This window comes from Hypanus sabinus, chromosome 5 (genome assembly GCF_030144855.1).
Source record: "Hypanus sabinus isolate sHypSab1 chromosome 5, sHypSab1.hap1, whole genome shotgun sequence".
Classification (NCBI taxonomy): domain Eukaryota; kingdom Metazoa; phylum Chordata; class Chondrichthyes; order Myliobatiformes; family Dasyatidae; genus Hypanus; species Hypanus sabinus.
Genome location: NC_082710.1, coordinates 108245063 through 108269818, shown reverse-complemented (window position 1 = coordinate 108269818; position 24756 = coordinate 108245063). Strand labels below are relative to the sequence as shown.

At 42.8% G+C, this 24756-nt stretch overlaps 1 protein-coding gene across 1 annotated transcript in view; it reads right to left on the bottom strand.

The window, feature by feature from the left end:
- The window catches only part of clasp1a (cytoplasmic linker associated protein 1a), a 341123-nt gene that overhangs the window by 220772 nt on the left and 95595 nt on the right, over positions 1 to 24756 (bottom strand). Inside the window, exon 8 of the mRNA XM_059970314.1 lies at positions 12698 to 12768. Coding sequence (XP_059826297.1) covers positions 12698 to 12768 — 71 coding nt within the window. The remainder of the gene's footprint in view (positions 1 to 12697; positions 12769 to 24756) is intronic.

Below are 24756 nucleotides of genomic sequence, written 5' to 3'. Positions count from 1 at the left end.
TTAAAAATGCCAAATGACCCACTGAGTTGCCCAGCAACCTAGTTTTTTGCTTGATACTTTAGTCCGATCCTTGGGTCACTCCTCTGTGCAGTCACACTAAAATTAATGCAGTACAAAAATATTTTGGAGCGAAAATAAGAAAAAAATTGTGAAATTAATATACAGATTCTCCAAATCTAAGCAGCTTAAAAATCCTTTTAAAAACAGTGCTGTAAATATTCAGATTCTGTGAAGAAATAAGGTTAATATTTCATGACTAAAATCCATTCTTTAGAAGGCACGTACACAATGACAATGAAAGAAGACAAGTTACTCACACATTTGCCACCATCCCAGAAAAAGCAAACTTCAAGAAGTGATAATTAAACATATGTGAAATTAAGAGCCCAGCTGGACTCACAAGTACCTGCATAAATACAAGATGCAATGGCTCAGAAACAGAATGACCAATAGTCAGGAACAATTGGAAACTCACCAGCATCTCTTTAAACATACTTAACGATTTCTTTATTTAAAGATTCAGTGCATAACAGGCCCTGCTGGCCCAAATCTTGCACTCCCAACAACCCACCTGTTTAACCTTGGCCTAATCACAAGACAACTTAAAATGAGCTATTAACCTACTAAACAGAAACCTTTCATAAGGAGGAAACCCATGCACTCACAGGAAGGACGTACAAACTTCTTGCAAACAGCACCAATATTGAACTCCAACGCTCCAAGCTGTAATAGTGTCACACTAACTGCGAGGCTACCATGGCCAATTTCAAAACTAGATTAAATTAGATAGCCTGGCACCAAGAAAATGGGAAGTTTATGTTCCATTTTGCATTCTAATTCAATTTTATAATTTCACAATATTCACAAAAATGAATACATTTCGTCAAACTTCATCTTTTCAATTATTCATTAACCCTTTTAACGTAACCAATCACTACAGAAGAACATCGAAAACAAAAGATTGCATTTATTAAACAGAACCGGGAGGGCTACAAGGTGTCATGAAATGTCATAGACGAGCAGAACTAAAGGAAATCTCAAGACATTTTAAACATACATTAAAAACAACCAGTTAGCAAGGAAGAGGGTATGAATATTAAAGGGAAGGAGAGAATCTACACCTGGAGCCAGAGGGAGTGGGCAGGATACTGAACAAATACCACACATCTGTATTCTGAGTAGGACACAGAAGATGGGGAGATCAGGGAGTGATATAGCAATATCCTGCGGCAAGCTATTATTGATGAGAAGGTAGTGTTGGATCTCTAAAACAACACCAAGTTTGATAAACCCCCTGGGATTGATGGGACCAAGCACAGATTATTGAGAGAGACAGAGGGGATTTCTGGGGTTTTGACAGAGATCTTTGTATTCTCTTAACAGGAAAGGTGTCCCCTATTTTTCGAACATTCACTTTAAGACACCTCACTGTTATGAAAGACCTACATCAGTTACCTGTTTTCGCTAACATAAGGTGTTTTCACTGTTATGAAAAAAGGCAGCACGCACCCCAAGCAGCCAAGCTCCTCCCCTAGAACTGCATTTCAGTTTGGCCCTGAGTTGGGCCAAACTGCAAAACAGATAGTAAGAGATTTGAAAGTGGTCAGGGGAGGGGGAGACCCGAAATTATAGGAAAAGACAGGAGGGGGAGGGATGAAGCCTAGAGCTGGGAAGCTGATTGGCAAAAGCTGCAGAAGGGAGTATCATAGGACAGAAGGCCTTGGAAGAAAGGGGGAGGGGAGCACCAGAGAAAGATGGAGAACAGGCAAGGAGTTATTGTGAGAGGGAAAGAGAGAAAAAAATTAAAGATTAAAAATTAGGGATGGGGTAAGAAGAGGGACGGGCATTAAAGGAAGTTAGAGAAATCGATGATCATGCCATCAGGTTGGAGGCTACCCAGACGGAATATGTGCTGTTCCTCCAACCTGAGTGAGGCTTCATCTCGACAGTAGAGGAGGCCATGGATAGACATATCAGAATGGGAATGGGACATGGAATTAAAATGTGTGGCCACTGGGAGATCCTGCTTTGTCTGGTGGACAGAGTGTAGGCGTTCAGCAAAACGGTCTCCCAGTCTGCGTCAGGTTTCATCAATATATAGAAGGCCACACTGGGAGCACCAGACACAGCATATCACTCCAACAAACTCATAGGTGAAGTGTTGCCTCACCTGGAAGGACTGTCTGAGGCCCCGAATGGTGGTGAGGGAGGAAGTGTAAGGGCAGGTGTTGCACTTGCTCTGCTTATAGGGATAAGTGCCAGGAGGCAGATCGGTGGGAAGGGATGGGGAGGGGAGAAAACGAATGGACAAGGGAGTCATGTAGGGAGCGATCCCTGCGGAAAGCAGAAGGAGAGGGAGAGAAAGATGTGCTTGGTGGTGGGATCCTGTTGGAGATGACAGAAGTTACGGAAAATTATATGTTGGACCCAGAGGCTGGTGGGGTGATAGGTGAGGACAAGGGGAACCCTATCCCTAGTAAGGTGGCGGGAGATGGGGTGAGAGCAGGTGTATGTGAAATGGGAGATGCGTTTGAGGGCAGAATTGATGGTGGAAGAAGGGAAGCCCCTTTCTTCAATAAAAAAAAAGAGACATCTCCTTCATCCTGGAATGAAAAGCCTCATTCTGTGAGCAGACTTGGCAGAGACTGAGGAATTGAGAGAAGGAGGTGGCATTTTTACAAGTAACAGGGTGGAAAGAGGAATAGTCCAGGTAGCTGTGAGAGTCCGTGGGCTTGTAGTAAACATCAGTAAATAAGCTGTTACCACAGACAGAGAGATCAAGAAAGGGGAGGGAGGTGTCAGAAATGGACCAGGTAAATTTGAGGGCAGGGTGGAAGTTGGAGGTAAAGTTGATGAAGTCAATGAGCTCAACATGCATGCAGGAAGCAGCGTCAATGCAGTCGTCGATGTAGCAAAAAAGAAGTCGGGGACGGATACCAGTATAGGCTTGGAACATGGACTGTTCCACATAGCCAACAAAAAGGCAGGCATAGCTGGAACCCATAGGGGTGCCCGTGGCTACCTTTAGTTTGAAGGAAGTGGGAGGAGCCAAAGGAGAAATTATTAAGAGTAAGAACCAATTTCGCTAGACGGAGGAGAGTGGTGGTAGAGGAGAAATGGTTGGGTCTGGAATCCAAAAAGAAAGGGAGAGCTTTGAGACCTTCCTGGTGGGGGATGGAGGTATATAGGGACTGAACATCCATAATGAAAATAAGACAATGGGGGCCAGGGAACTTGAAATCATAGAAACATAGAAAATAGGTGCAGGAGTAGGCCATTCGGCCCTTCGAGCCTGCACTGCCATTCAGTATGATCATAGCTGATCATCCAACTCAGAACCCTGTACCTGCTTTCTCTCCATACCCCCAATCCCTTTAGCCACAAGGGCCATATCTAACTTCCTCTTAAATATAGTCAATGAACCGTTAACTGTTTCCTGTGGCAGAGAATTCCACAGATTCACCACTCTGTGTGAAGAAGTTTTTCCTCATCTTGGTCCTAAAAGGCTTCCCCTTTATCCTTAAACTGTGACCCCTCGTTCTGGACTTCCCCAACATTGGAAGCAATCTTCTTGCATCTAGCCTGTCCAACCCCTTTAGAATTTTATACGTTTCAATAAGATCCCCCCCTCGATCTTCTAAATTCCAGTGAGTATAAGCCTAGTCCATCCAGTCTTTCTTCATATGAAAGTCCTGCCATCCCAGGAATCAATTTGGTGAACTTTCTCTGTACTCCCTCTACGTCAAGAATGTCTTTCCTCAGATTAGGGGACCAAAACTACACACAATATTCTAGGCGCGGTCTCATCAAGGCCTTGTACAACTGCAGCAGAACCTCCCTGCTCCTGTAATCATTGAAAAAATCCAGAGCATGAGAAGTGTCACAAACATAGGTGGGAAGGGATTGAACAAGAGGGGATAAAACAGTGTCAAGGTATGCAGAAATGAGTTTGGTGGGGCAGCAGCAAGCTGAAACAATGGGTCTACCTTGACAGGCAGGTTTGTGGATCTTGGGTTGGAGGTAGAAACGGGAAGTGCGGGGTGTGGGAACTATGAGGTTCTGGCAGTGGATGGGAGATCCCCAGAGCTGATAAGGTTGGTGATGGTGTGGGAGACAATGGCCTGGTGCTCCTTAGTGGGGTCATGTTCGAGGGGTAAATAAGAGCAGGTATCTGCAAGTTGTCGCTGTGCCTCGGCAAGGTAGAGGTCAGTACGCCAGACTACTACAGCGCCCCCCCCTTACCAGCGGGTTTTATAGTAAGGTTGAGATTGGTGCGGAGGGAGTGGAGAGCAGAGCATTCGGAAGGAGTGAGGCTGGAACTGGAACAAGGTGTGGTGACGTCAAGACGGTTAATGTCCTGTCGGCAGTTAGTAATAAAAAGATCCAGAGCAGGGTACCTATGAAGAGGAGGAGCATTGAAGGCAGAAGAAGGGGTTCATCGGTGGGGGTAGGAGAGTTCTTGCCAAAGAAGTAAGCTCAGAGACGGAGCCGGCAGAAGAAGAGTTCAGCAACATGGTGTACACGGAGCTCATTGAGGTGTGGGCGCAGGGGGACAAAGGTGAGGCCCTTACTAAGGTCAGAGTGCTCTGCCTCAGAGTGGAAGATCAGAGGGGATGGTGAAGGTCTGGCACAGATGAGAGCTGGGATCAGAGGGTGGAGAGAGGTTGGTAGTGTCAGTGGAGAGGAGAAGGTTGGGGTGAGAGGGAAATGGAGCCTCTGAGGGCCCAGGAGCTGACAATGCAATCTTAAGGAGATGAGATTGCAGAGTGGTGGTGGGGGAAGGGGAGATGGGAGTTCCAATAGCAGCATGTGGAGTTCAAGGCTGGAGTCACAGTTGGAGGCTGCGCAATCACTTTGAAGGTGTCCATGGTCGTTGGGACCCACATGGATGGTGGTAGAGTCCGGGTTTTGAATATGCTCTGGGTCGGTAGAATCGCCAAGATTGACTGCGGGGGCCACGGTCCGAATTTCACGCCTGCTGGTGTTGGAGATGGCAAGCCTGGCATCTGCAGACGGACGATCTTCCGATCCTTGCAGGACGTAACAAAGTCTAAGAAACAGCGATTGCAAGCATAGATCCAACAGAGAACAAAGTAACAAGCAGGTCCATTACAAATGGCGAAGAGGGAGTCCTGGAGATGTGGAAGGGACTAGGATAGGGCCTCCAGGTAAATTCCTCATGGCGCAGAGAGTCGTCCTCAGAGCTCGATGGGAGAAGCACCAGGAGGCAGAGACAATTAAATGTGAGTACCTGGGGTCCCCAGAAGGTCCAAATTTGCTCTGACCAGCCTGCTTCCAATTTTAACCCTCTATTCTCCCAACATCTGAAATATACTGTTATCAAAGTGTTTATCTTCCTTCATCAAATCATCCTCAGCTTTCTTTATTCATGGAAACTGTCCTCTCTCTCTATCACCTCTTCTCGAACACCAATACCAATGACTAGTGATTCTATACAAATCTATCCAACACCAACATACCAGGTAACAACGTTGAAAATGTATACTGTACAACTCAGCCAGCACTTGAGAACATTTCCTCTTTATATTCTGAAATTCGATACTATAATCAAAACACCAACTTTTCTGGACTTCTCCAACCTCATCTCCTGAATCAAACCATTACAGTTTAATAACGGAGACGAGCAACTCCACCTACTAGAATCTGGAGCCAAAAAGCATCCTGCCAGAAGAAATCACAGAAGTAAAGGTTGAATAGCATTTATGGAGGCAGAGGGATGCAGGGTCTCAACCCAAAATATTCACCATCTATTAACCACACTTTAAAGGCATAATAGAGTAGATAGGCAAGAGGGGTAATTTCAAAGAAGTGAGCAGCAACATTTTGTTTTAAAAAGCAAAATGGTGGTAGAGGCAGATACAGATAGGGACTTTTAAAGACATTTAGACAGACACATGAATGTGAGGAAGATAAAAGAATAGGGATTAGTTAGGTTGCCCATTTGATAATTAATTTAATTGGATTGGCACAAGGTTTTGGGTCGAAGGGCCTGTTCCTGTGCTGTACTGCTCAATGTTTATGTTCTGCCTTCAAGAATGCTACTCTGCTAGCACAGTTTAATATCTGTTTTGGATTTCCACTATTAAAAGCTTTTCACCAAAATCAGATCCAACATTAACATTAGACTGTCTGTAATCCAGAGACAAATTCAAACCTCTACATGGCAGTCATGGAACTTAAAGAACATGGTATTACTGAGTCTGAAACAAAATGCGAGTATTAATAGTGATTATGTAAACACCAAATTGCAATAAACCCTCTATCTGGCAAACTAACACCTTCTAAAGAAAGATCAAAAAGTCCTGACTTCATCTGATCTGGAAGAATCAAGAACCACAACAACGTTGTAGAATCCTAATTAACCTTTGAACAGAGAGATAGAATTCAGAGTCTCAACAACGTGGCAGCTCTGCCACCCAGAAGGGGTCGTGAAAGAAGTTATTCATTCGAAAGACTGAGAGCAAGGGGAAGGAACTGTTCTGGATTCTGGTTGTTCAGTCTCTCAAACTACTGCATCTTCTCCCATGAGAGAGAAAAGGTAGTAGCCAGGCTCACAGGCTTCCCTGACAATACCACTGCTGGAGCAACAGATTGCAAGGCAGGACTGAATGGAAGGAAGTGACAAGTCTGTGATGGACTAGGCAATGTTTATCCATCTCTGGGGATTCCATCAGTCCGGAGCACAGCAGCTCCATACCAAGCTAAGATACAAACTTGTCAGGATATTTTCCAGTGTATGTGAGGGAGTTTAAGTGTACCGTTTAGACAAGCTGATTTTTCTCAGACACCCAAGCGCATTTCTTCTTGCAACACTTGATTTCTTCTTGATTGGAGGGTGGCTAATGTAACCCCACTTTTTAAAAAAAGGGAGAGAAACAAGGGAATTATAGACCGGTTAGTCTGACATCGGTGGTGGGGAAAATGCTAGACTCGGTTATCAAAGATGATAACAGCACATTTGGAAAGAGGTGAAATGCTGACAAAGTCAGCATGGATTTGTGAAAGGAAAATCATGTCTGACGAATTTTATAGAATTTTTTGAAGATGTAACTAGTAGAGTGGATAGCGGAGAGCCAGTGGATGTGGTATATTTAGATTTTCAAAAGGCTTTTGACAAGGTCCCACGCAGGAGATTAGTGTGCAAACTTAAAGCACACGGTATAGGGCAGGAGTCGGCAACATTTACCACTGAAAGAGCCAATATGGACCCATTTCCCACAGAAAACACTGGGAGCCACAAAACCCGTTTGACATTTAAAATGAAATTAACACTGCATACAACGGTTTTTTTTTTGCCTTTATGCTATGTATAAACAAACTATAATGTGTTGCATTTATGAAATTGATGAACTCCTGCAGAGAAAACAAAATTACATTTCTGCATGCAACAAAAATATTTTGAACTCCCAAAAAAAGACGTTGGGTTGAAGGTTACTCCATAGTTAGCCTACCTTGGATCGAAGAATTAAAAGAAAGCGTGCACTGGCGGGTGTCAGGCATTGGCAGTGGTGATGTATATTAATAGCAATAAAAAACACGTTGTAGCGGTGTAACGCTGCGTGTAGCGCAGAGGAATGCTGAAGAAAGCTGAACACAAATCAATCACTAAAAAGTAATTTGCTTCTGGTGGAACATTAGTCAAAAGTGTGTGTGGGTTGGGGACTACCGCTGGCCAGTCCTCTACCACATCATTTACCGCTCACAAATCATGCACCAATCTCCACTTAAATTTATCTGTTTTTAAAACCGGCAGCAACGGGGTATTGCATGGACTGTGTGTTCTTTTAAAATAAAGACACTGCAGTCAAAGGTAACTTTATTCGAACTAAACAGCCTTGCTTTAAAGCCTCCCTCAACCCGTCCCCGTGGGCGCGGATGCTCCAAAAGACACGTACTCACAAACCCCCGTAGGCTATCTCCCTTAGCCAGAATGGTGGCTAATTGTGAGCCGGTTCGGATGTGCCAGGAAATGGGGTCTCCACAACGTTTTTAGATTGTACAAGATCACCATAATCTTCAAATTTCGAATTACATTTCAAAAACTAACAAACTTCGGGGAGCCGCAGCACAGAGATGAAAGAGCCGCAGGTTGCCGACCCCTGGTATAGGGGGTATGGTATTGATCTGGATAGAGAATTGGTTGGCAGACAGGAAGCAAGGAGTGGGAGTAAACGGGACCTTGTCGGAATGGCAGGCAGTGACTAGTGGGGTACCACAAGGCTCAGTGCTGGGACCCCAGTTGCTTACAATATATGTTAATGATTAAGACGAGGGAATTAAATGCAGCTTCTCCAAATTTGCGGATGATACGAAGCTGGGCGACGGTGTTAGCTGTGAGGAGGATGCTAGGAGGATGCAGGGTGACTTGGATAGATTAGGTGAGTGGGCAAATTCATGGCAGATGCAATTTAATGTGGATAAATGTGAGGTTATCCACTTTGGTCGCAAGAACGGGAAAACAGATTATTATCTGAATGGTGGCCAATTAGGAAAAGGGGAGGTGCAACGAGACCTGGGTGTCATTGTACCCCAGTCATTGAAGGTGGGCATGCAGGTACAGCAGGCGGTGAAAAAGGCAAATGGTATGTTGGTATTCATAGCAAAAGGATTTGAGTACAGGAGCAGGGAGGTTCTACTGCAGTTGTACAAGGCCTTGGTGAGACCGCATCTACAGTATTGTGTACAGTTTTGGTCCCCTAATCTGAGGAAAGACATTCTTGCCATAGAGGCAGTACAGAGAAGGCTCACCAGTTTGATTCCTGGGATGTCAGGACTTTCATATGAAGAAAGACTGGATGGACTAGACTTATACTCACTGGAATTTAGAAGATTGAGGGGGGATCTTACTGAAACGTATAAAATTCTAAAGGGATTGGACAGGCTAGATGCAGGAAGATTGTTTCCAATGTTGGGGAAGTCCAGAACGAGGGGTCACAGTTTAAGGATAAAGGGGAAGCCTTTTAGGACTGAGATGAGGAAAAACTTCTTCACACAGAGAGTGGTGAATCTGTGGAATTCTCTGCCACAGGAAACAGTTGAGGCCGGTTCATTGGCTATATTTAAGAGGAAGTTAGATATGGCCCTTGTGGCTAAAGGGATCTGAGGTATGGAGAGAAAGCAGGTACAGGGTTCTGAGTTGGATGATCAGCCATGATCATACTGAATGGTGGTGCAGGCTCGAAGGGCCGAATGGCCTACTCCTGCACCTATTTTCTATGTTTCGATGTAACACCCCTATAGAGATTTCAATAGCACACTTCCAATTTCTGATGTCACTCATCTCCAGAACAGCTTAGTAAATTCTCTTCTGGATGCTCTACAATCCTGTGCATCTTTTCTGCAGCTTGGCACCACAATCTAGACAATACTTCAGTTTTGGCAAAACCAGTGCTCATCATTACATTCTTGCACTTCACTCCATTTCACAAACTGAACACCATGTACTTTTTCAGCCACTTTCTCAACCTGTACGAAAACTTTCAATGAACTGAGCACATATACCACTAGTCTATGTTGACATACCAGTTTTAAAATTGCACCCACTAGCTTATAATGCTTCTTAAATCTATCAAAAGCCAACATTACTACTTCTCAGAATTATATTTCATCAATCACCCACCCATTCAGCTTGTCTGTACAGTCTCCTCAAAGGGCATTACAAGTCTTAGACCCCACCTCCAGTTCGCCTGCCAGTCCTGACTAGGAGTTGAGGATGCCATCGTCTACCTGCTGAACTGTGTCTACGCCCACCTGGACAAGCTGGCAAGCACTGTGCAGGTCATATTTTTTGACTTCTCCAGTGCATTCAACACCATCCGCCCTGCTCTGCTGGGTGAGAAACTGACAGTGATGCAGGTGGATGCTTCCCTGGTGTCATGGATTATTGATTACCTGAATGGCAGACCACAGTATGTGCGCTTGCAACACTGTGTCAGACAGAGTGGTCAGCAGCACTGGCGCTCCACAGGGGACTGTCCTGTCTCCCTTTCTCTTCTCCATCTACACCTCGGACTTCAACTACTGCACAGAGTCTTGCCACCTTCAGAAGTTTTCTGATGACTCTGCCATAGTTGGATGCATCAGCAAGGGGGATGAGGCTGAGTACAAGGCTACAGTGGGAAACTTTGCCACATGGTGTAAGCAGAATCATCTGCAGCTTAATGTGAAAAAGACTAAGGAGCTGGTGATGGACCTGAGGAGGGCCAAGGCACTGGTGACCCGTTTCCATCCAAAGGGTCAGTGAGGACATGGTGGAGGATTACAAATACCTGGGGATACGAACTGACAATAAACTGGACAGGTCAAAGAACACTGAGGCTGTCTACAAGAAGAGTCAGAAGGTCTCTATTTCCTGAGGAGACTGAGGTCCTTTAAGATCTGCCGGATGATGCTGAGGATGTTCTACGAGTCTGTGGTGGCCAGTGCTATCATGTTTGCTGTTGTGTGAGGGTAGCAGACACCAACAGAATCAACAAACTTATTTGCAAGGCCAGTGATGTTGTGGGGGTGGAACTGGACTCTCTGACAGTGGTGTCTGAAAAGAGGATGCTGTCCAAGTTGCATGCCATCTTGGACAACGTCTCCCATCCACTCCATAATGTACTGGTCAGGCACCGGAATATATTCAGCCAGAGACTCATTCCACTGAGATGTAACACTGAGCGTCATAGGAAGTCATTCATAGGCCATCAAACTTTACAACTCCTCCCTCCGACTGTCAGATACTCTGAGCCAATAGGCTGGTCCTGGACTTATTTCCAGTTGGCATGATTAACTTATTATTATTTAATTATTTATGGTTTTATATTGCTATATTTCTTCACTATTCTTGGTTGGTGCGGCAGTAACGAAACCCAATTTCCCTCAGGATCAATAATGTCTGTCTGTCTTCTTACAGTGCAAGTTTGGCAATCATGGCCTATATATAGTTTGTCAGACTTGAGCTCTGGTCACAAAATAATAATTCACAGCCAGATTTACATTCTGACCTTGGCTTCCCAAACTATTCTAAATTTGTTCAAAGAATAGCACCTTTTTTTTTAATACACTGCAGCCTTGTGGACAAAAGACATTCAAATTTTCCAAATCACGTTTCTGATCATTGCTCTAATGTCATATTTATTTTATTTTGCAGGATCTGGGCTTTGCCTAAAAGGGCAGCATCCCCTAATGCTCGAGAAGCCAGCAGCAAAAATACAGCAGTCCTTTGGTGACAATGTTCCCACCATGTTGTAGGATAGATAGTTCCAGGATTTAGACCCCTAACCAATAAAGGAAAATAACCTATGTCCAAACCAGGATGCTGGGCAGCTTGGAGTCACATCTGCCAGTCCAAACTCCAATTTGGAGATTAAACCTAATTCTGGCAACACCACCTCCTGCAGGTTCCTTTGCACCTGCTACCTTTATCATTTCGCAATTTGAAACATCCTGTTGGAGTAGCCTGAGCAACTTGCAAATATGCATCAACAGAAGGAATAAATACTGAGGATGGATGTCCACTCAAGGTACCCTCTTTGGTCTGTATGATGTTGACCAACTTAAGAGCTGCATATGTACCACCAAGGATGGGGAGAGCATTCCATCACATGCCCAACACATCTTCTAAAGGCTGGAAAGGCCTTGGAGTGTCAGGAGGCAAGTTAGCTGCTGAAGGACACCGAACTTCTGATCTCCTCTTGCAACTGATCCAGTTAAGTTTCTGATGGTGAGCTAGAATTGATTGCAAGAGATTCAGGTGATGATTCATGCTATTGAATGTCATGGTTGGTGGCCTGATCATCTCTTATGTGTTAGGTAATGCTACCTACCATTTATCAACCCAAACAGCAACACTGTTCAGGTCATGCTGTATCCAAGTAAGGACTGCTTCATTTGCTAGTTGCAAATACAATTGAGCATTTTATAAAATTAGTAAACGGGTCTACTTCTAGCATTATACAGAAGAATCTCTGATAAAGTATCTTATTATCCTTTAGCCATCCTTTCCTTCATTCCTTACCGTCAGTTACTTTATCCTATAATCCTTTCTATTACTTAGTGACTGTTTTCACCCTATTAGACATTTTTGTTCCATCTATTTATTTTTGCTCTCCCACCTTGCCTCTGCATTTAAAAAATATGCACCGTTTTCCAGTTCCAACAAGTCAATGACTTTAAACTGCAGAGATACCAGAATAGCCATGTATTGGCACTCCATCAGGAAATAAAAATGTGGCCAGCAAATGCTACATTATAGACCACTCACATAAAACATTTTAAAACATAATCTCACTATTCAAATACTTCATTAATTCAGAATTTAGCTTCCAGAAAATACAAAATACCTGAATGAATAACAAAGTTGCACATCTTTTTTTAAAAAACTACCTATAACCTAAAAAGGCAATAGCCTTTAGTAACAGCATTCTTTCTGCCTAGCATCATACTTCTTAAATAGCAACAGTTAACGTTACTTTTAAAACCAAAACATTCCCATAGGACCATATTCAAAATTAAATTTCAGCTTTGATTGCCGAGTCAGTTAAGCATAATTATATCAAACCTTTCTACAATTTTTAAATAAATCTAAATATGTTTATGCAAAAGGAAAATAAAATTAACTACTCCTGTCTAAAACCACAAAAGATTCAACATAGCACAAAACAGCTGAAAAAAACAAGTCTAAATTACTCACCAGTTGCAGAAGAAAGAATCATATTTCCAGATTTTTGAACTTCATCGAATTTTGCAAAAATTACATTCAACCTACCCAAAGCAAAGCAATAATGTCAAAAAAAAGCTTGAGAAACAAATAGTAAATGTTAATTGAATACAATTAAATTGCATTTCATTACAAGGAATATTTTCATGAAGCAAAAATCATTATCAAATTTTATGTTGGTTATTCATATAAAATTAAGTTTCAATAAAAACACACATCATGTCATTTTCATTGAAAGAAATATACAACTCATTCTAAACATGAACTCATGATCATCATTCAGTTTCAAAGTACAGGAATGTTGAGTCATGAGATATTGTTTGACTACGGATAATCTTTAAGAACTGACTATTTTCTGAAACGGATAGCCGTTAGTCCTAAACATCAGAAGCATTCAAATTGCCACCTTTGATTTTTTTCTCCCCATGTATTTCTTTACTGCTCCATCCAAATTACTGAATTATGATTTCAACCATATCAATCAACCTACAATGAGCTCGGAGGGTCAAGCTCCAGTCAGTGCTTAATAGAAATCTGTGCTCCTGAATTAAACCAATAATTCCATATCACTTTATTCTTCATCTATGTTCCAAGTGTCACCATTTTCACCAAGAAACAAATGGAAAGGCATAGTAACATCAGTATCAAGATCAAAAACCATTGCCATTATGAAGAAAGCACAGCAACGCCTCAACTTTCTCAGAAGGTTCCGAAGATTGAGCACATCCAAAAGATGTGTGGTGGAGAGTAAATTGACCAGTTGCATCATGGTCTGATAGGGAAACGTCAATGTACTTGAATGAAAAAAATCTAAAAAAAAAGTAGTGGATACACCACAGTCTGTCACAGGTAAAACCCCTCCCCACCATTAAGCGTGTCTACCCAAAGCACCGTCACAAGAAAGCAGCATCCATCGAGGACGCTCACCATCCAGGCCATGCTCTCTTCTCACTGCTGCCGTTAGGAAAGTGGTGCAAAAGCCTCAGGACTCATACCACCAGGTTCAGGGATAGTTATTAGCCCTTTAACATCAGCCTCCTGAACCAGATGAGATAACTTCACTCACTCCACCACTGACTTATTCCCACAACCTAAGGATTGATTTTCAAGGAATCTTCATCTCATGTTCTTGATATTTATTACTTATTTATTATTTCATTTTGTTCCCTTTTGTATTTGCACAGTTTATTGTCTTTTTGCACATTTGTTGTTTTTCCCATCCTGTTGGGTGCAGTCTATTGTGTTTTTTTTGCATTTACTGTGAATGGCTGCAAGAAAATGAATCTCAGGTTGTAAATGGTGGTACTGCGATGATAAATTTACTTCAAACTTGGGAGTATTTTTGGGCAGTACTTTTGGGAAGGAAAAAAATCCTGTAAGACCAAGTATTCTGGAAGGTTAATGCAAAACAAAACGCTGGGCAATCTTGGAAACTGCAGTAATCTGGGAAAGGTTGAGAACAAAACCTTTGAATTACTACAGATCTGATTTGATCCTTTCCTTGGCTAGAGGCTGGCAGATGGATGCAGTTAATACAGGATGAAAGAGAAAGCTGTCAAGTTTGCACATTTTAACATCATCTAATATTTCTTATTTCTATAAAAAGTTAAAGAGGTTGCATTCCTTGCCCAATCACAATTTAAAATAATACAAACCTATGTTATCTGAGCATGTATTGGGTCATGAGAGTAGAGAAAGAAAATAAATCCCCACACCACATAACTGTTCTTTGAAGACCCTAGATTTTTTTTGGTGGTAAGTTGCAGTTTCGGACAGGGTGAATATTCATACTCCAACTGCCTTAACATTGGAGTCTACCTATACAGTGGGTCCTAGAGTTGGAGTGCCACTTGACTTAAGACTGGTGCCACCCACAGGGGACTGTTCTATTGAGCATTATCTGATAATCTGCTATGTTCATTTGCAACAACCCCTTGACCATTTTATTGAATTTGAATTGTCTTTATTGCTTACATCCTTCATATACATGAGTAAAAATGTTTACGTTGCGTCACGTCTCCGGCTAAATGAGCAATTTATAGTAATTTGTAATAAATAGTATGTACAGCAGGACAGTTAATATAGCATAGAAATACAATTGTATCAGCATGAATTAATCAGTCTGAAAGCTGCATATATACCATTTGTGGGCCTGTAGTACCAGTGATCGCCTGTCCCAATCTGTACTTACAACAGAATTATCAGTCAGATTCTTTTTAGATAACCAATTTACCCGAATGCAAGAGTACACGTGGAATTTGCTGTCATAATTATAAACTTCAGTTCATTATTTTATGACAAGTGCTCCCACCATCAACGTAGGGATCTAAAAGAACAATTGAGACTCTACTAGCAAAATTGGGGGGGGGGGGGGGGGGCAGGAGGGAAGAGAAGCAGCACGATCCTTCAGCATCCTGAATTATGATATGTATTTTACCCAACAGTTCACCACAAACATTTACATACATATTTTAACTGCCTGATAATTTGCATGGTAAAATAAGTGTATGATATTTTACAATAGCATGGCAAACCACACTGAGCATATAATGTTACAGATCAATGTGTAAATTACTTGGATAAAATGTACTTTAATTACTTTAATAATCATATACCCAGTTATTGTTCATAACATGGTGAAATGAAAACCAATCACAAAACAACAAACTTCACAACACTCGTCAGTGAAAATAAACCTGATTCTGAAATGCAATACAATATTTATACAGTACACGCAAAATGCACTGTTTCATCCCAAGCAGCTCACAAGGTTTCCGTAACAAGAAAAATTCTATTGGCTTCTAATAGCAAGTCAGATATCTGCTGTAGATATTACAATGCCACTGAAAAATTATACAGGAGCATGTCAAGTTAAAACAAGAGGCACAAATATCATTAACAAACACTAATGATAAAATGATAATGATATCATTAATAATATCATTATTCAAATTCAGCTGGCTTATAACTAATTTATGTCCTCCTATTCATCCCATGTTTTATTCCTTCAAGTGATCAGACTGAGTTACAAAGTACACTTGGGCCGAATGAGAAACTTTTAATTTTCCAAATATTGCAGTACATTTCCTTTACCCTGTCATCCCACTGGTTAGTTTTGATAGTTACCATTCTGTAATATTCAACAATTAAATACTACAATTCTTCTTATTCATCTGTATACAATAATGTGCAATGGACTGTGTCTAAGACTGTGACACAATCTGGCCTCTACAAATGATACAGCCAGGCTACATTCCTTCATAAGTACACAGCTAAGAGTAAAGACAGAGCTATCAGCACCAACTGCAGACCTCTACTGATAACAAGAATACAAGCACTGCTGCAGACAACCACCTTTCCTATCAACTCAATTACAACTACCATAAAAATCAAAGCTTTATATTTCAATTAACTTAGCTAAATAATACAATCATAGGTAATGCAATGACTATAACTCTTAACCATGCATTGGCATATAACCAAGAGGGATTTCTCACAGGTCAGCGGCGGTTATTTAAAAAGGGAGCTTTGAGAGCCTTTGTCCTTCATACATGGCCTATCGGAGGCATCAAAAGCGCTTTACCCCAAGGGATTTCTCGCAGATCGGCAGCGATCATTTAGAAAGGGAGTTTCGAGAGCCTATTGTATGTGGCCTATCAGCAGCTATTGCTGAAGCAGCAATCATGAGTTAGATAGCAGGGAAGGTTCAGCAAGCATAAAAGGGAGACACTGCCTAGCAGAGCAGGCAGCGACAGAGTGATCTGAGGCAGAATGGTAGGGTTTTGGCAATAACGGGCTGAGGCGAGGTAAGTTACCTGTGAGAAATAGAAACAGGAAGTATGCCTGTGAGGCCGGTGTTCTGTACTGGGTGTCAGATGTGGGAAGTTCGGGAGACTCCCAGCCTTCGGGACCGCGTTAGGGAACGGGAGATGCAGCTCGTTGACCTTTGTCTAATTAGGGAAAGTGAGGATGTGATAGAGGAACTATAGGCAAGTAGTCACACCGGGGCCAGATAAGTGGGTAACAGTCAGGAAAGGGAAGGGCAAGAGTCAGATACTAGAAAGTACCCCTCTCTAGCTGTCCCCCTTAACAATAAGTATTCCTACTCGAGTACTGTTAGGTGCGATTGCATACCAGGGGTGGGGGGGGGGGGGGGAGAAGAGGAATACCTCTGGCACAGAGTCTGGCCCAATGGCTCAGAAGGGTAGAGAAAAGGAAGAAGGCAGCAGTATTAGGAGACTCTATAGTTAGGGGTTCAGACAGGAGAGTCTGTGGATTCAGGAAAGAAACACAGATGGTAGCTTGCCTCCCAGGTGCCAGGGACAGGATGCTTCTGATCGTGTCCACGATATCCTGAAGTGGGAAGGTGAACAGCCAGAGGTCATGGTACATATGGGTACCAATGACATAGGCAGGAAAAAGGAGGAGGTCCTGAAAACAGACTACAGGGAGTTAAGAAGGAAGTTGAGAAGCAAGGACCTCAGGGATAGTAAACTTGGGATTACTGCCTGTGCCATGCGACAGTGAGTATAGGAATAAAGAGAGGAGAAGGATAAATGCGTGGCTGAGAGATTGGAGCAGGGGGTAGGGATTCAGATTTCTGGATCATTGGGACCTCTTGGGGCAGTCGAGACCTATACAAAAAAGGATGGGTTGTACTTAAAACCGAGGGGGAACCAATATCCTGGTAGGGAGGTTTGCTATGGCTATTAGGGAAAATTTAAACTAGAATTGCTGGGGGGGGGGGAACCAAACTGAAGAGACGGAGGAAGGGCCTGTTGACTCACAAATAGAGAAAGCTTGGAGATAGTGTGAGGAGGAGGATAGTCAGGTGATAGAAAAAGTATGTGCTCAGACCGATGGATTAAGATGTGTCTATTTTAATGCAAGAAGCATCACGAACAAAGCAGATGAGCTCAGAATGCAGATCAGTACTTGGAGCTAAGATGTTGTGCCCGTTACAGAGACTTGGATGGTGCAGCAGCAGGAATGGGTACTTCAAGGGCCAGGCTTTAGATGTTTCAGAAGGGACAGGGTGGAAGGCAAAAGTGGTGGGGGCATGGCACTGCTGATCAGAGATAGTGTCACGGCTGCAGAAAAAGAGGAAGTCATGTAGAGATTGTCTACTGAGTCTCTGTGGGTGGAGGTTAGAAACAGGAAGGGGTCAACAACTCTACTGGGTGTCTTTTTATCGTCCACTCAATAGTAACAGGGACATCAAGGAGCAGATAGAGAGACAAATTCTGGAAAGGTGTAATAATAAAGGGTTGTCGTTGTGTGAGATTTTAATTTCCCAAATATGACTGGCATCTCCCTAGAGCAAGGGGTTTAGATAGGGTGGAGTTTGTTAGTATTGTTCAGGAAGGTTTCCTGACCCAATACAGTATGTAGATAAGCCTACAAGAGAGGCTGTACTTGCTCTGGTATTGGGAAATGACCCTGGTCAGGTGTCAGGTCTGCCAGTGGGACAGCATTTTAGAGATAGTGATCACAATTCTATCTCCTTTACCATAGCATTGGAAAGTGATAGGAACAGACAAGTTAGGAAAGTGTTTAATTGGAGTAAGGGGAACTATGAAGCTATCAGGTAGGAACTTGGAAGCATAAATTGGGAATAGATGTTCTCGGGGAAATGTACAGCAGAAATGTGGCAAATGTTCAGGGGATATTTGAGTGGCGTTCTGCATAGGTACACTGGGAATGGATGGTAGGGTACAAGAACATGGTGTACAAAGGCTGTTAAAATTCATCAAGGAGAAAAAAAGAGCTTGTGAAAGGTTCAAAAAACTAGGTAATGATAGAAATTTAGAAGATTATAAGGCTAGCAGGAAGGAACTTAAGAATGAAATTATGAGAGACAGAAGGGGCCATAAGAAGGCCTTGGCGAGCAGGATTAAAGAAAACCCCAAGGCATTCTACAAGTATGTGAAGATCAAGAGGACAAGAAATTAGAGAATAGGACCAATCAAGTGTGACAGTGGAGAAGTTTGTACGGAACCGGAGGAGATAGCAGAGGTATTTAATAAATACTTTGCTTCAATATTCACTACAGAAAAGGATCTTGGTGATTGTAGGGATGACTTATAACGGATTCAAAAGCTTGAGCATATAGACATTAAGGGGATGTGCTGGAGCTTTTATAAAGCATCGAGTTGGATAAGTCTCTAGGACTGAACAAGGCATACCCCAGGCTACTGTGGGAGGTGAGGGAGGAGATTGATGAGCCTCTGGCAATTATCTTTGCATCATCAATGAGGATGGGAGAGCTCCCGGAGGATTGGAGGGTTGCAGATGTTGTTCCAGTCAAGAAAGAGAGTAGAGATAGCCCAGGAAATTATAGACCAGTGAGTCTTTCTTCAGTGGTTGGTAAGTTGATGGAAAAGGATCTTGACAGGCAAGATTTGTGAATATTTGGATAGGCATAACATGATTATGAATAGTCAGCATGGCTTTGTCAAAGGGCAGATCGTGCCTTACGAGCCTGATTGAATCTTTTGAGGATGTGACTAAATATTTTGATGAAGGTAGAGCAATTGATGTAGTGTATATGGATTTCAGCAAGGCATTTGAGAAGGTTCCATACAAGGCTTATTGAAAAAGAAAGGGGGCATGGGATCCATGGGGATCTTGCTGTGTGGATCCAGAACTGGCTTGCCCACAGAAAGCAATGAGTAGTTGAAGACAGATCATTTTCTGCATGGAGGTCAGTAACCAGTAGTGTGATGCAGAATCTTTTTTTGGGACCCCCTTCTCTTTATAATTTTTATAAATGACCTGAATGAGAAAGTGGAGGGATGGATTAGTAAATTTGCTGATGATACAAAGGTTGGGGGTGTTGCGGATAGTGTGGAGGGCTGTCAGAGGTTACAGTGGGACTCTGATAGGATGCAAAATTAGGCTGTGAAGTGGCAGATGGAGTTCAACCCAGATAAGTGTGAAGTGGTTCATTTTGGTAGGTCAAATATGATGGCAGAATATAGTATTAATGGCAAGACTCTTGGCAGTGTGGAGGATCAGAGGGACCTTAGGGTCCGAGTCCATAGGACACTCAAAGCTGCAGTGCAGGTTGACTCTGTGGTTAAGAAGGCATATGGTGCATTGGCCTTCATCAACCATGGGATAGGGCAGGGGTCGGCAACCCGCGGCTCCGGAGCTACATGCGATCCTTTCAACTCTGTGCTGCGGCTCCCTGTGGCTTTGGAAAATAAATGATGAGTATTTAATTAAATTGTATTTTATGTTAGTTTGTTAGTTTTTGAAATGTAATTCTAAATTTGAAGATTATGGTGATCTTGTACAATCTAAATAAAACGTTGTGGTGACTCAGTTCCTGGCACATCCGAACTGGCTCACAATTTGCCAGCGTTCCGGCTAAGGGAGATAGCCTACGGGGGTTTGTGAGTATGTGTCTTTTGGAGCATCCGCGCCCCATGGTGGAGGGGGGGGGGGGTTGAGAGAGGCTTAAAAGCAAGGCTGTGTAGTTCGAATAAAGTTATCTTTGACTGCAGTTTACCCACTCCGTGTCGTTATTTTAGCGCTGCGTGTAGCACACCGCTACGTGTTTTTATCGCTATTAATATACATCACCACTGCCAATGCCTGACACCCGCCAGTGCACGATTTCTTTTAATTTTTCGATCCAAGGTAGGCTAACAATGTAGTAACCTTCAACCCAACGTCTTTTTTTCGGAGTTCAAAATATTTTTATTGCATGCAGAAATGTTTGTGCATGCAGAAATTTTGTGCATGTTTCTGCATGCAGAAATTTTGTTTGCTCTGCAGGAGTTCATTAATTTCATAAATGCAACACATTATAGTTTGTTTATACATAGCATAAAGGCAAAAAAAAACGTTGTATGCAGTGTTATTTCATTTTAAATGTCAAACGGGTTTTGTGGCTCCCAGTGTTTTCTTTTCTGTGGGAAGTGGGTCCATATGGCTCTTTCGGTGGTAAAGGTTGCCGACCCCTGGGATAGGGGTTTAAGAACAGAGGTAATGTTACAGCTTTATAGGACCCTGGTCAGACCCCACTTTCAATACTGTGCTCAATTCTAGTCGCTTCACTACAGGAAAGATGTGGAAACCATAGAAAGGATGCAGAGGAGATTTACAAGAATGTTGCCTGGAATGGGGAGCATGCCTTATGAGAACATGTTGAGTGACCTTAGCCTTTCTCCTTGGAGTGGTGGAGGATGAGAGGTGACCTGATAGGTACATAAGATGACCAGAGGCATTGATCGTGTGGATAGTCAGAGGGTTTTTCCCAGGGCTGAAATGGCTAACAGGAGAGGTCAGAGTTTTAAGGTGCTTAGAATTAGGTAAAGAGGAGATGTCAGGGGTAAGTATTTTTAAAAAAAAACGCACAGAGTGGTGAGTACATGGAATAGGCTCCCAGCGACGGTGATGAAGGTAGATGCAATAGTGTCATTTAAGACAGGGGTCACCAACCTTTTTTGCTCCGCGGACCAGTTTAATATTGACAATATGCTTGCGGACCAGCCAACAGGGTGGGGGGGGGGGGGGGGGGGTGTTAATCACAACCAGAATATAGGTGATAAGTCAACTATAACTCACTTATAAGTGGCTAATACACTCAATTTCATTTCTAAAAGGGTTTATCTAACGAATTTAATATTAAACAGCGCATATTTTCCTCGCATGAACATATAAAATCTTGCAACACACCAATATTGCGGAATCAGTGAGAGCCCTAGGGTTGTTTCCCTGCAACAAGACAGTCCCATCGAGGGGTGATGGGAGACTGCGATACTCCAAGGGGGTTCCTTATGTCTAGTCTAAAACCCCACTTCGCAGAGATATAATGTTGGAAATGAAAGCAACATTTTCAGTGCTTTCGTGGCTAGCTCAGGATATTCAGCCTTGACTTTGATCCACAATGCCGGCAGAAATGTTTATGTCAAACATACTTTTCAACCCACCGTCATCTACAAGCTTGAGGAGTTGATCTTCTTCCTGCATTGACGTGGATAATTCACTGGGGACATTCACAAATGGGTCATGGACCCATTCCTTTGCACGTCTTGGGTCATTTGCGGTTGAGAAGTAACGCTCAAATTCTGTCGACAGCAAAGATAGGTGATCGCACACCAGCTGTGAGGAGGGCGGTGCAGCCTCAGTCTCTCCCAAAGTCCCAGCTAATGTTGGGAACATGCAAACATGCCCGTCCACTCACCATCCCCATAGTTCCAGTTTGGCTTTGAAAGCAGACACTTTATCTGCCAGCTTGAAGACAGTTGTCATTCTCCCCTGAAGTGACAAATTGGATTCATCGAGTAGGTTGAAGACGTCACACAGATAAGTGAGTTTCGCTATCCACTCCTTGTCACTGAAGTGTGCTGCCAGTGGTGACATTTTTCTTGAAAGAAATCTCTGTAGCGGCTCTCTTAATTCAAAAACTCTGGCCAGGGCTCTCCCCCTTGATAGCCACCTGACTTAAATGTGCAAGAGAAGGTGTTTGTGCTCTGCATTCATTTCCTTGCAAAGCTTCTCAAACAGACGTGAGTTAAGGGCTTTTGCTTTGATGTGATTGATAACTTCAACAACGTCACTCAATACGCTGTTAAGATCAAGTGACATTTTTCAGCTAACCAGCATTTCCCTGTGTATGACACAGTGTGCAGACTGGCATTCAGGAGCAACGTCTTTGACTCAGGTAGTGAAACGAGGCAGCCGTCCAGTCATAGCTGCAGCCCCATCTATGCATATTCCAACACAGTCCAGTTTGCCTGACATGTAGTCATTCAAAGACTTGAATAGTTCTGCCCCAGTTGTGTTAGTTAGCAGCAGCAGTGCACACAACACATCCTCGTGCATATTGTCTTGAAATATATATTGCAAACCAGCAGTATTGCCTTGTTGTTGACATTGGTAGATTCCTCGACCTGGATAGCATACCGTGATGACTCGTTAAGCCGTTCCAACAGCTGTGCTTCAATGTCCTCTGCTATGTCATTGATTCTCCTTGAAAATGTGGTAGCTGAAAGAGAAACCTGTGCCATCTTGTTAGCTGCAGCTTCTCCCAACAGTTCAGGCATATGTCCTTGGCAGCAGGTGTCGTGGTTTCTCATGCCCCACAAATGACCAGGAGACGCAGAAGATTCTTCAAGAAGTATTAAACTTGAATTTGCAAATCAAAGTTGAGACAGTCATTGAGCTAGTCGCTGATTGCCCACCTATGCTTGTACATAGCATTTTTTATAGCAATCTCCCGGTTTAGTTGCATTAGCATATCCAATCAGTCAAGTACATACGCCACTATTGTTTCTACCCATTGACTTAATCATGTTCTAATCTACATCTCTTAGCTACCTCTCATTAACACACCATTATAATCTACATTCTTAAGATTTCATTCTCCTACTAAATTGGATACATGCATAGCAAATAGCAAACTCAAAGCTAACTACATAGTTTTGGTTACACAGCAAACAATACAACTTTTATACTCCAATACAGGCAGAATCAATTCTTCACCAACAATGAAAAAGGCTTCATAGCCTTAGCTTCAGTCCTGACGAAGGGTCTCAGACCGAAACTGACTGCTCATTTCAACGGATGCTACCTGACCTGCTGTGTTCATCCAGCTTGTTTGTACGTGTTTGATTTGACCTTAGCAATACGGCTAGACACTAATTACGACTCTCTCAGAGCAGCAGCAATTGTGGAGGTGGAGGCTCTCAGCACTTCTGTCCCGCTTACTCACATTATTTCCACTCAAAAAACCCAACAGGTTTGTCTTTACATGCAGGGTGCTTGTACTCAAGGTGCCAAAGCAGTTTTAAGAGCTTCATTACTTCATTAGACAGCTTGTCTCCACATATCATACACAGGGAGCTTGGAGCATGCAAGTCACTGGTCACATTAAAGCCATATTTTATGTTCGACTCATTGTATTTTCTGTTGAAGGAAGCTTTCTTTTTTTTTGTAGTCTTGGCCTCAGCTGTCTCTGCGTTACCATCATTGTTAGGTCTTATATGTCTCTAACCACCTCTTCCAAAGAAACTCTCAAGCGACATTTGTTTTTTTTTAAACTCATCGAGTAGTTGTAGGATTAATGACCGACTGATGACCTTGCAAGTTCAACAGTGGGCATGACAGGGAATGAGGAAAGGTGCAGCTGACTCGTATTGTTTCATATCACCAAATCATATAGTTTCCTCGCAGCCTGGTGGTTGGGGACCACTGTTTTAAGAGACTCCTGGATAGGCAAATGGAGCTTAGAAAAACAGTGGGCTACAGGTAACTCTAGATAACTTCTAAAGCATAGCATTGTGGGATGAAGGGCCTGTATTGCGCTGTATATTTCTAACAAAGTGACACTTTGAGCGCTGAGACAGGTCGGTTGCTCGAGCAGCACTGCCAAGACAGGTCGGCTGGCTGAGCAGTCTCACAAAAATCACTTTGCACTCAACGTCAGCAAGACCAAGGAATTGACAGTGGACTTCAGGAAGGGAAAGTAGAGGGAACACAGACCAGACCTCATCGAGGGATCAGTAGTGGAAAGGATGAGCTGTTTCAAGTTCCTGGGTATTAACATCCCTGAAGATCTGTCCTGAGTCCAACACAATGATACAATCACAAAAAGAAGGCACAACAGCAGCTAAGCTTCATTAGGAGTTTTAAGGGACTTGGTATGTCACCAAAGACACTTGCAAATTTCTTCATATGTACTGCGGAGAGCATTCCAAATGGTTTCGTCACCATCTCTTAATGGATGGGACACAGGTTGAAACAAGCTGCAGAAAGTTCTAAACTCAATCAGATCCAGCTTGGGCACTAGCCTCTCCAGCATCAAAAACATCTTAAAAAGGTGATGCCTCAAGAAGGCGACATCCATCATTAAGGACCACGTCACCCAAGACATGCCCTCTTCACATTGCTACCATCAAGGTGATGGTACAGGAGCCTGAAGACACACACTCAACAGTTCAGGAACAACTTCTTTCCTTCCACCATCAGATTTCTGAATGGATAATGAATCCATGTATACTACCTCACTGTTTTTTTTTCTT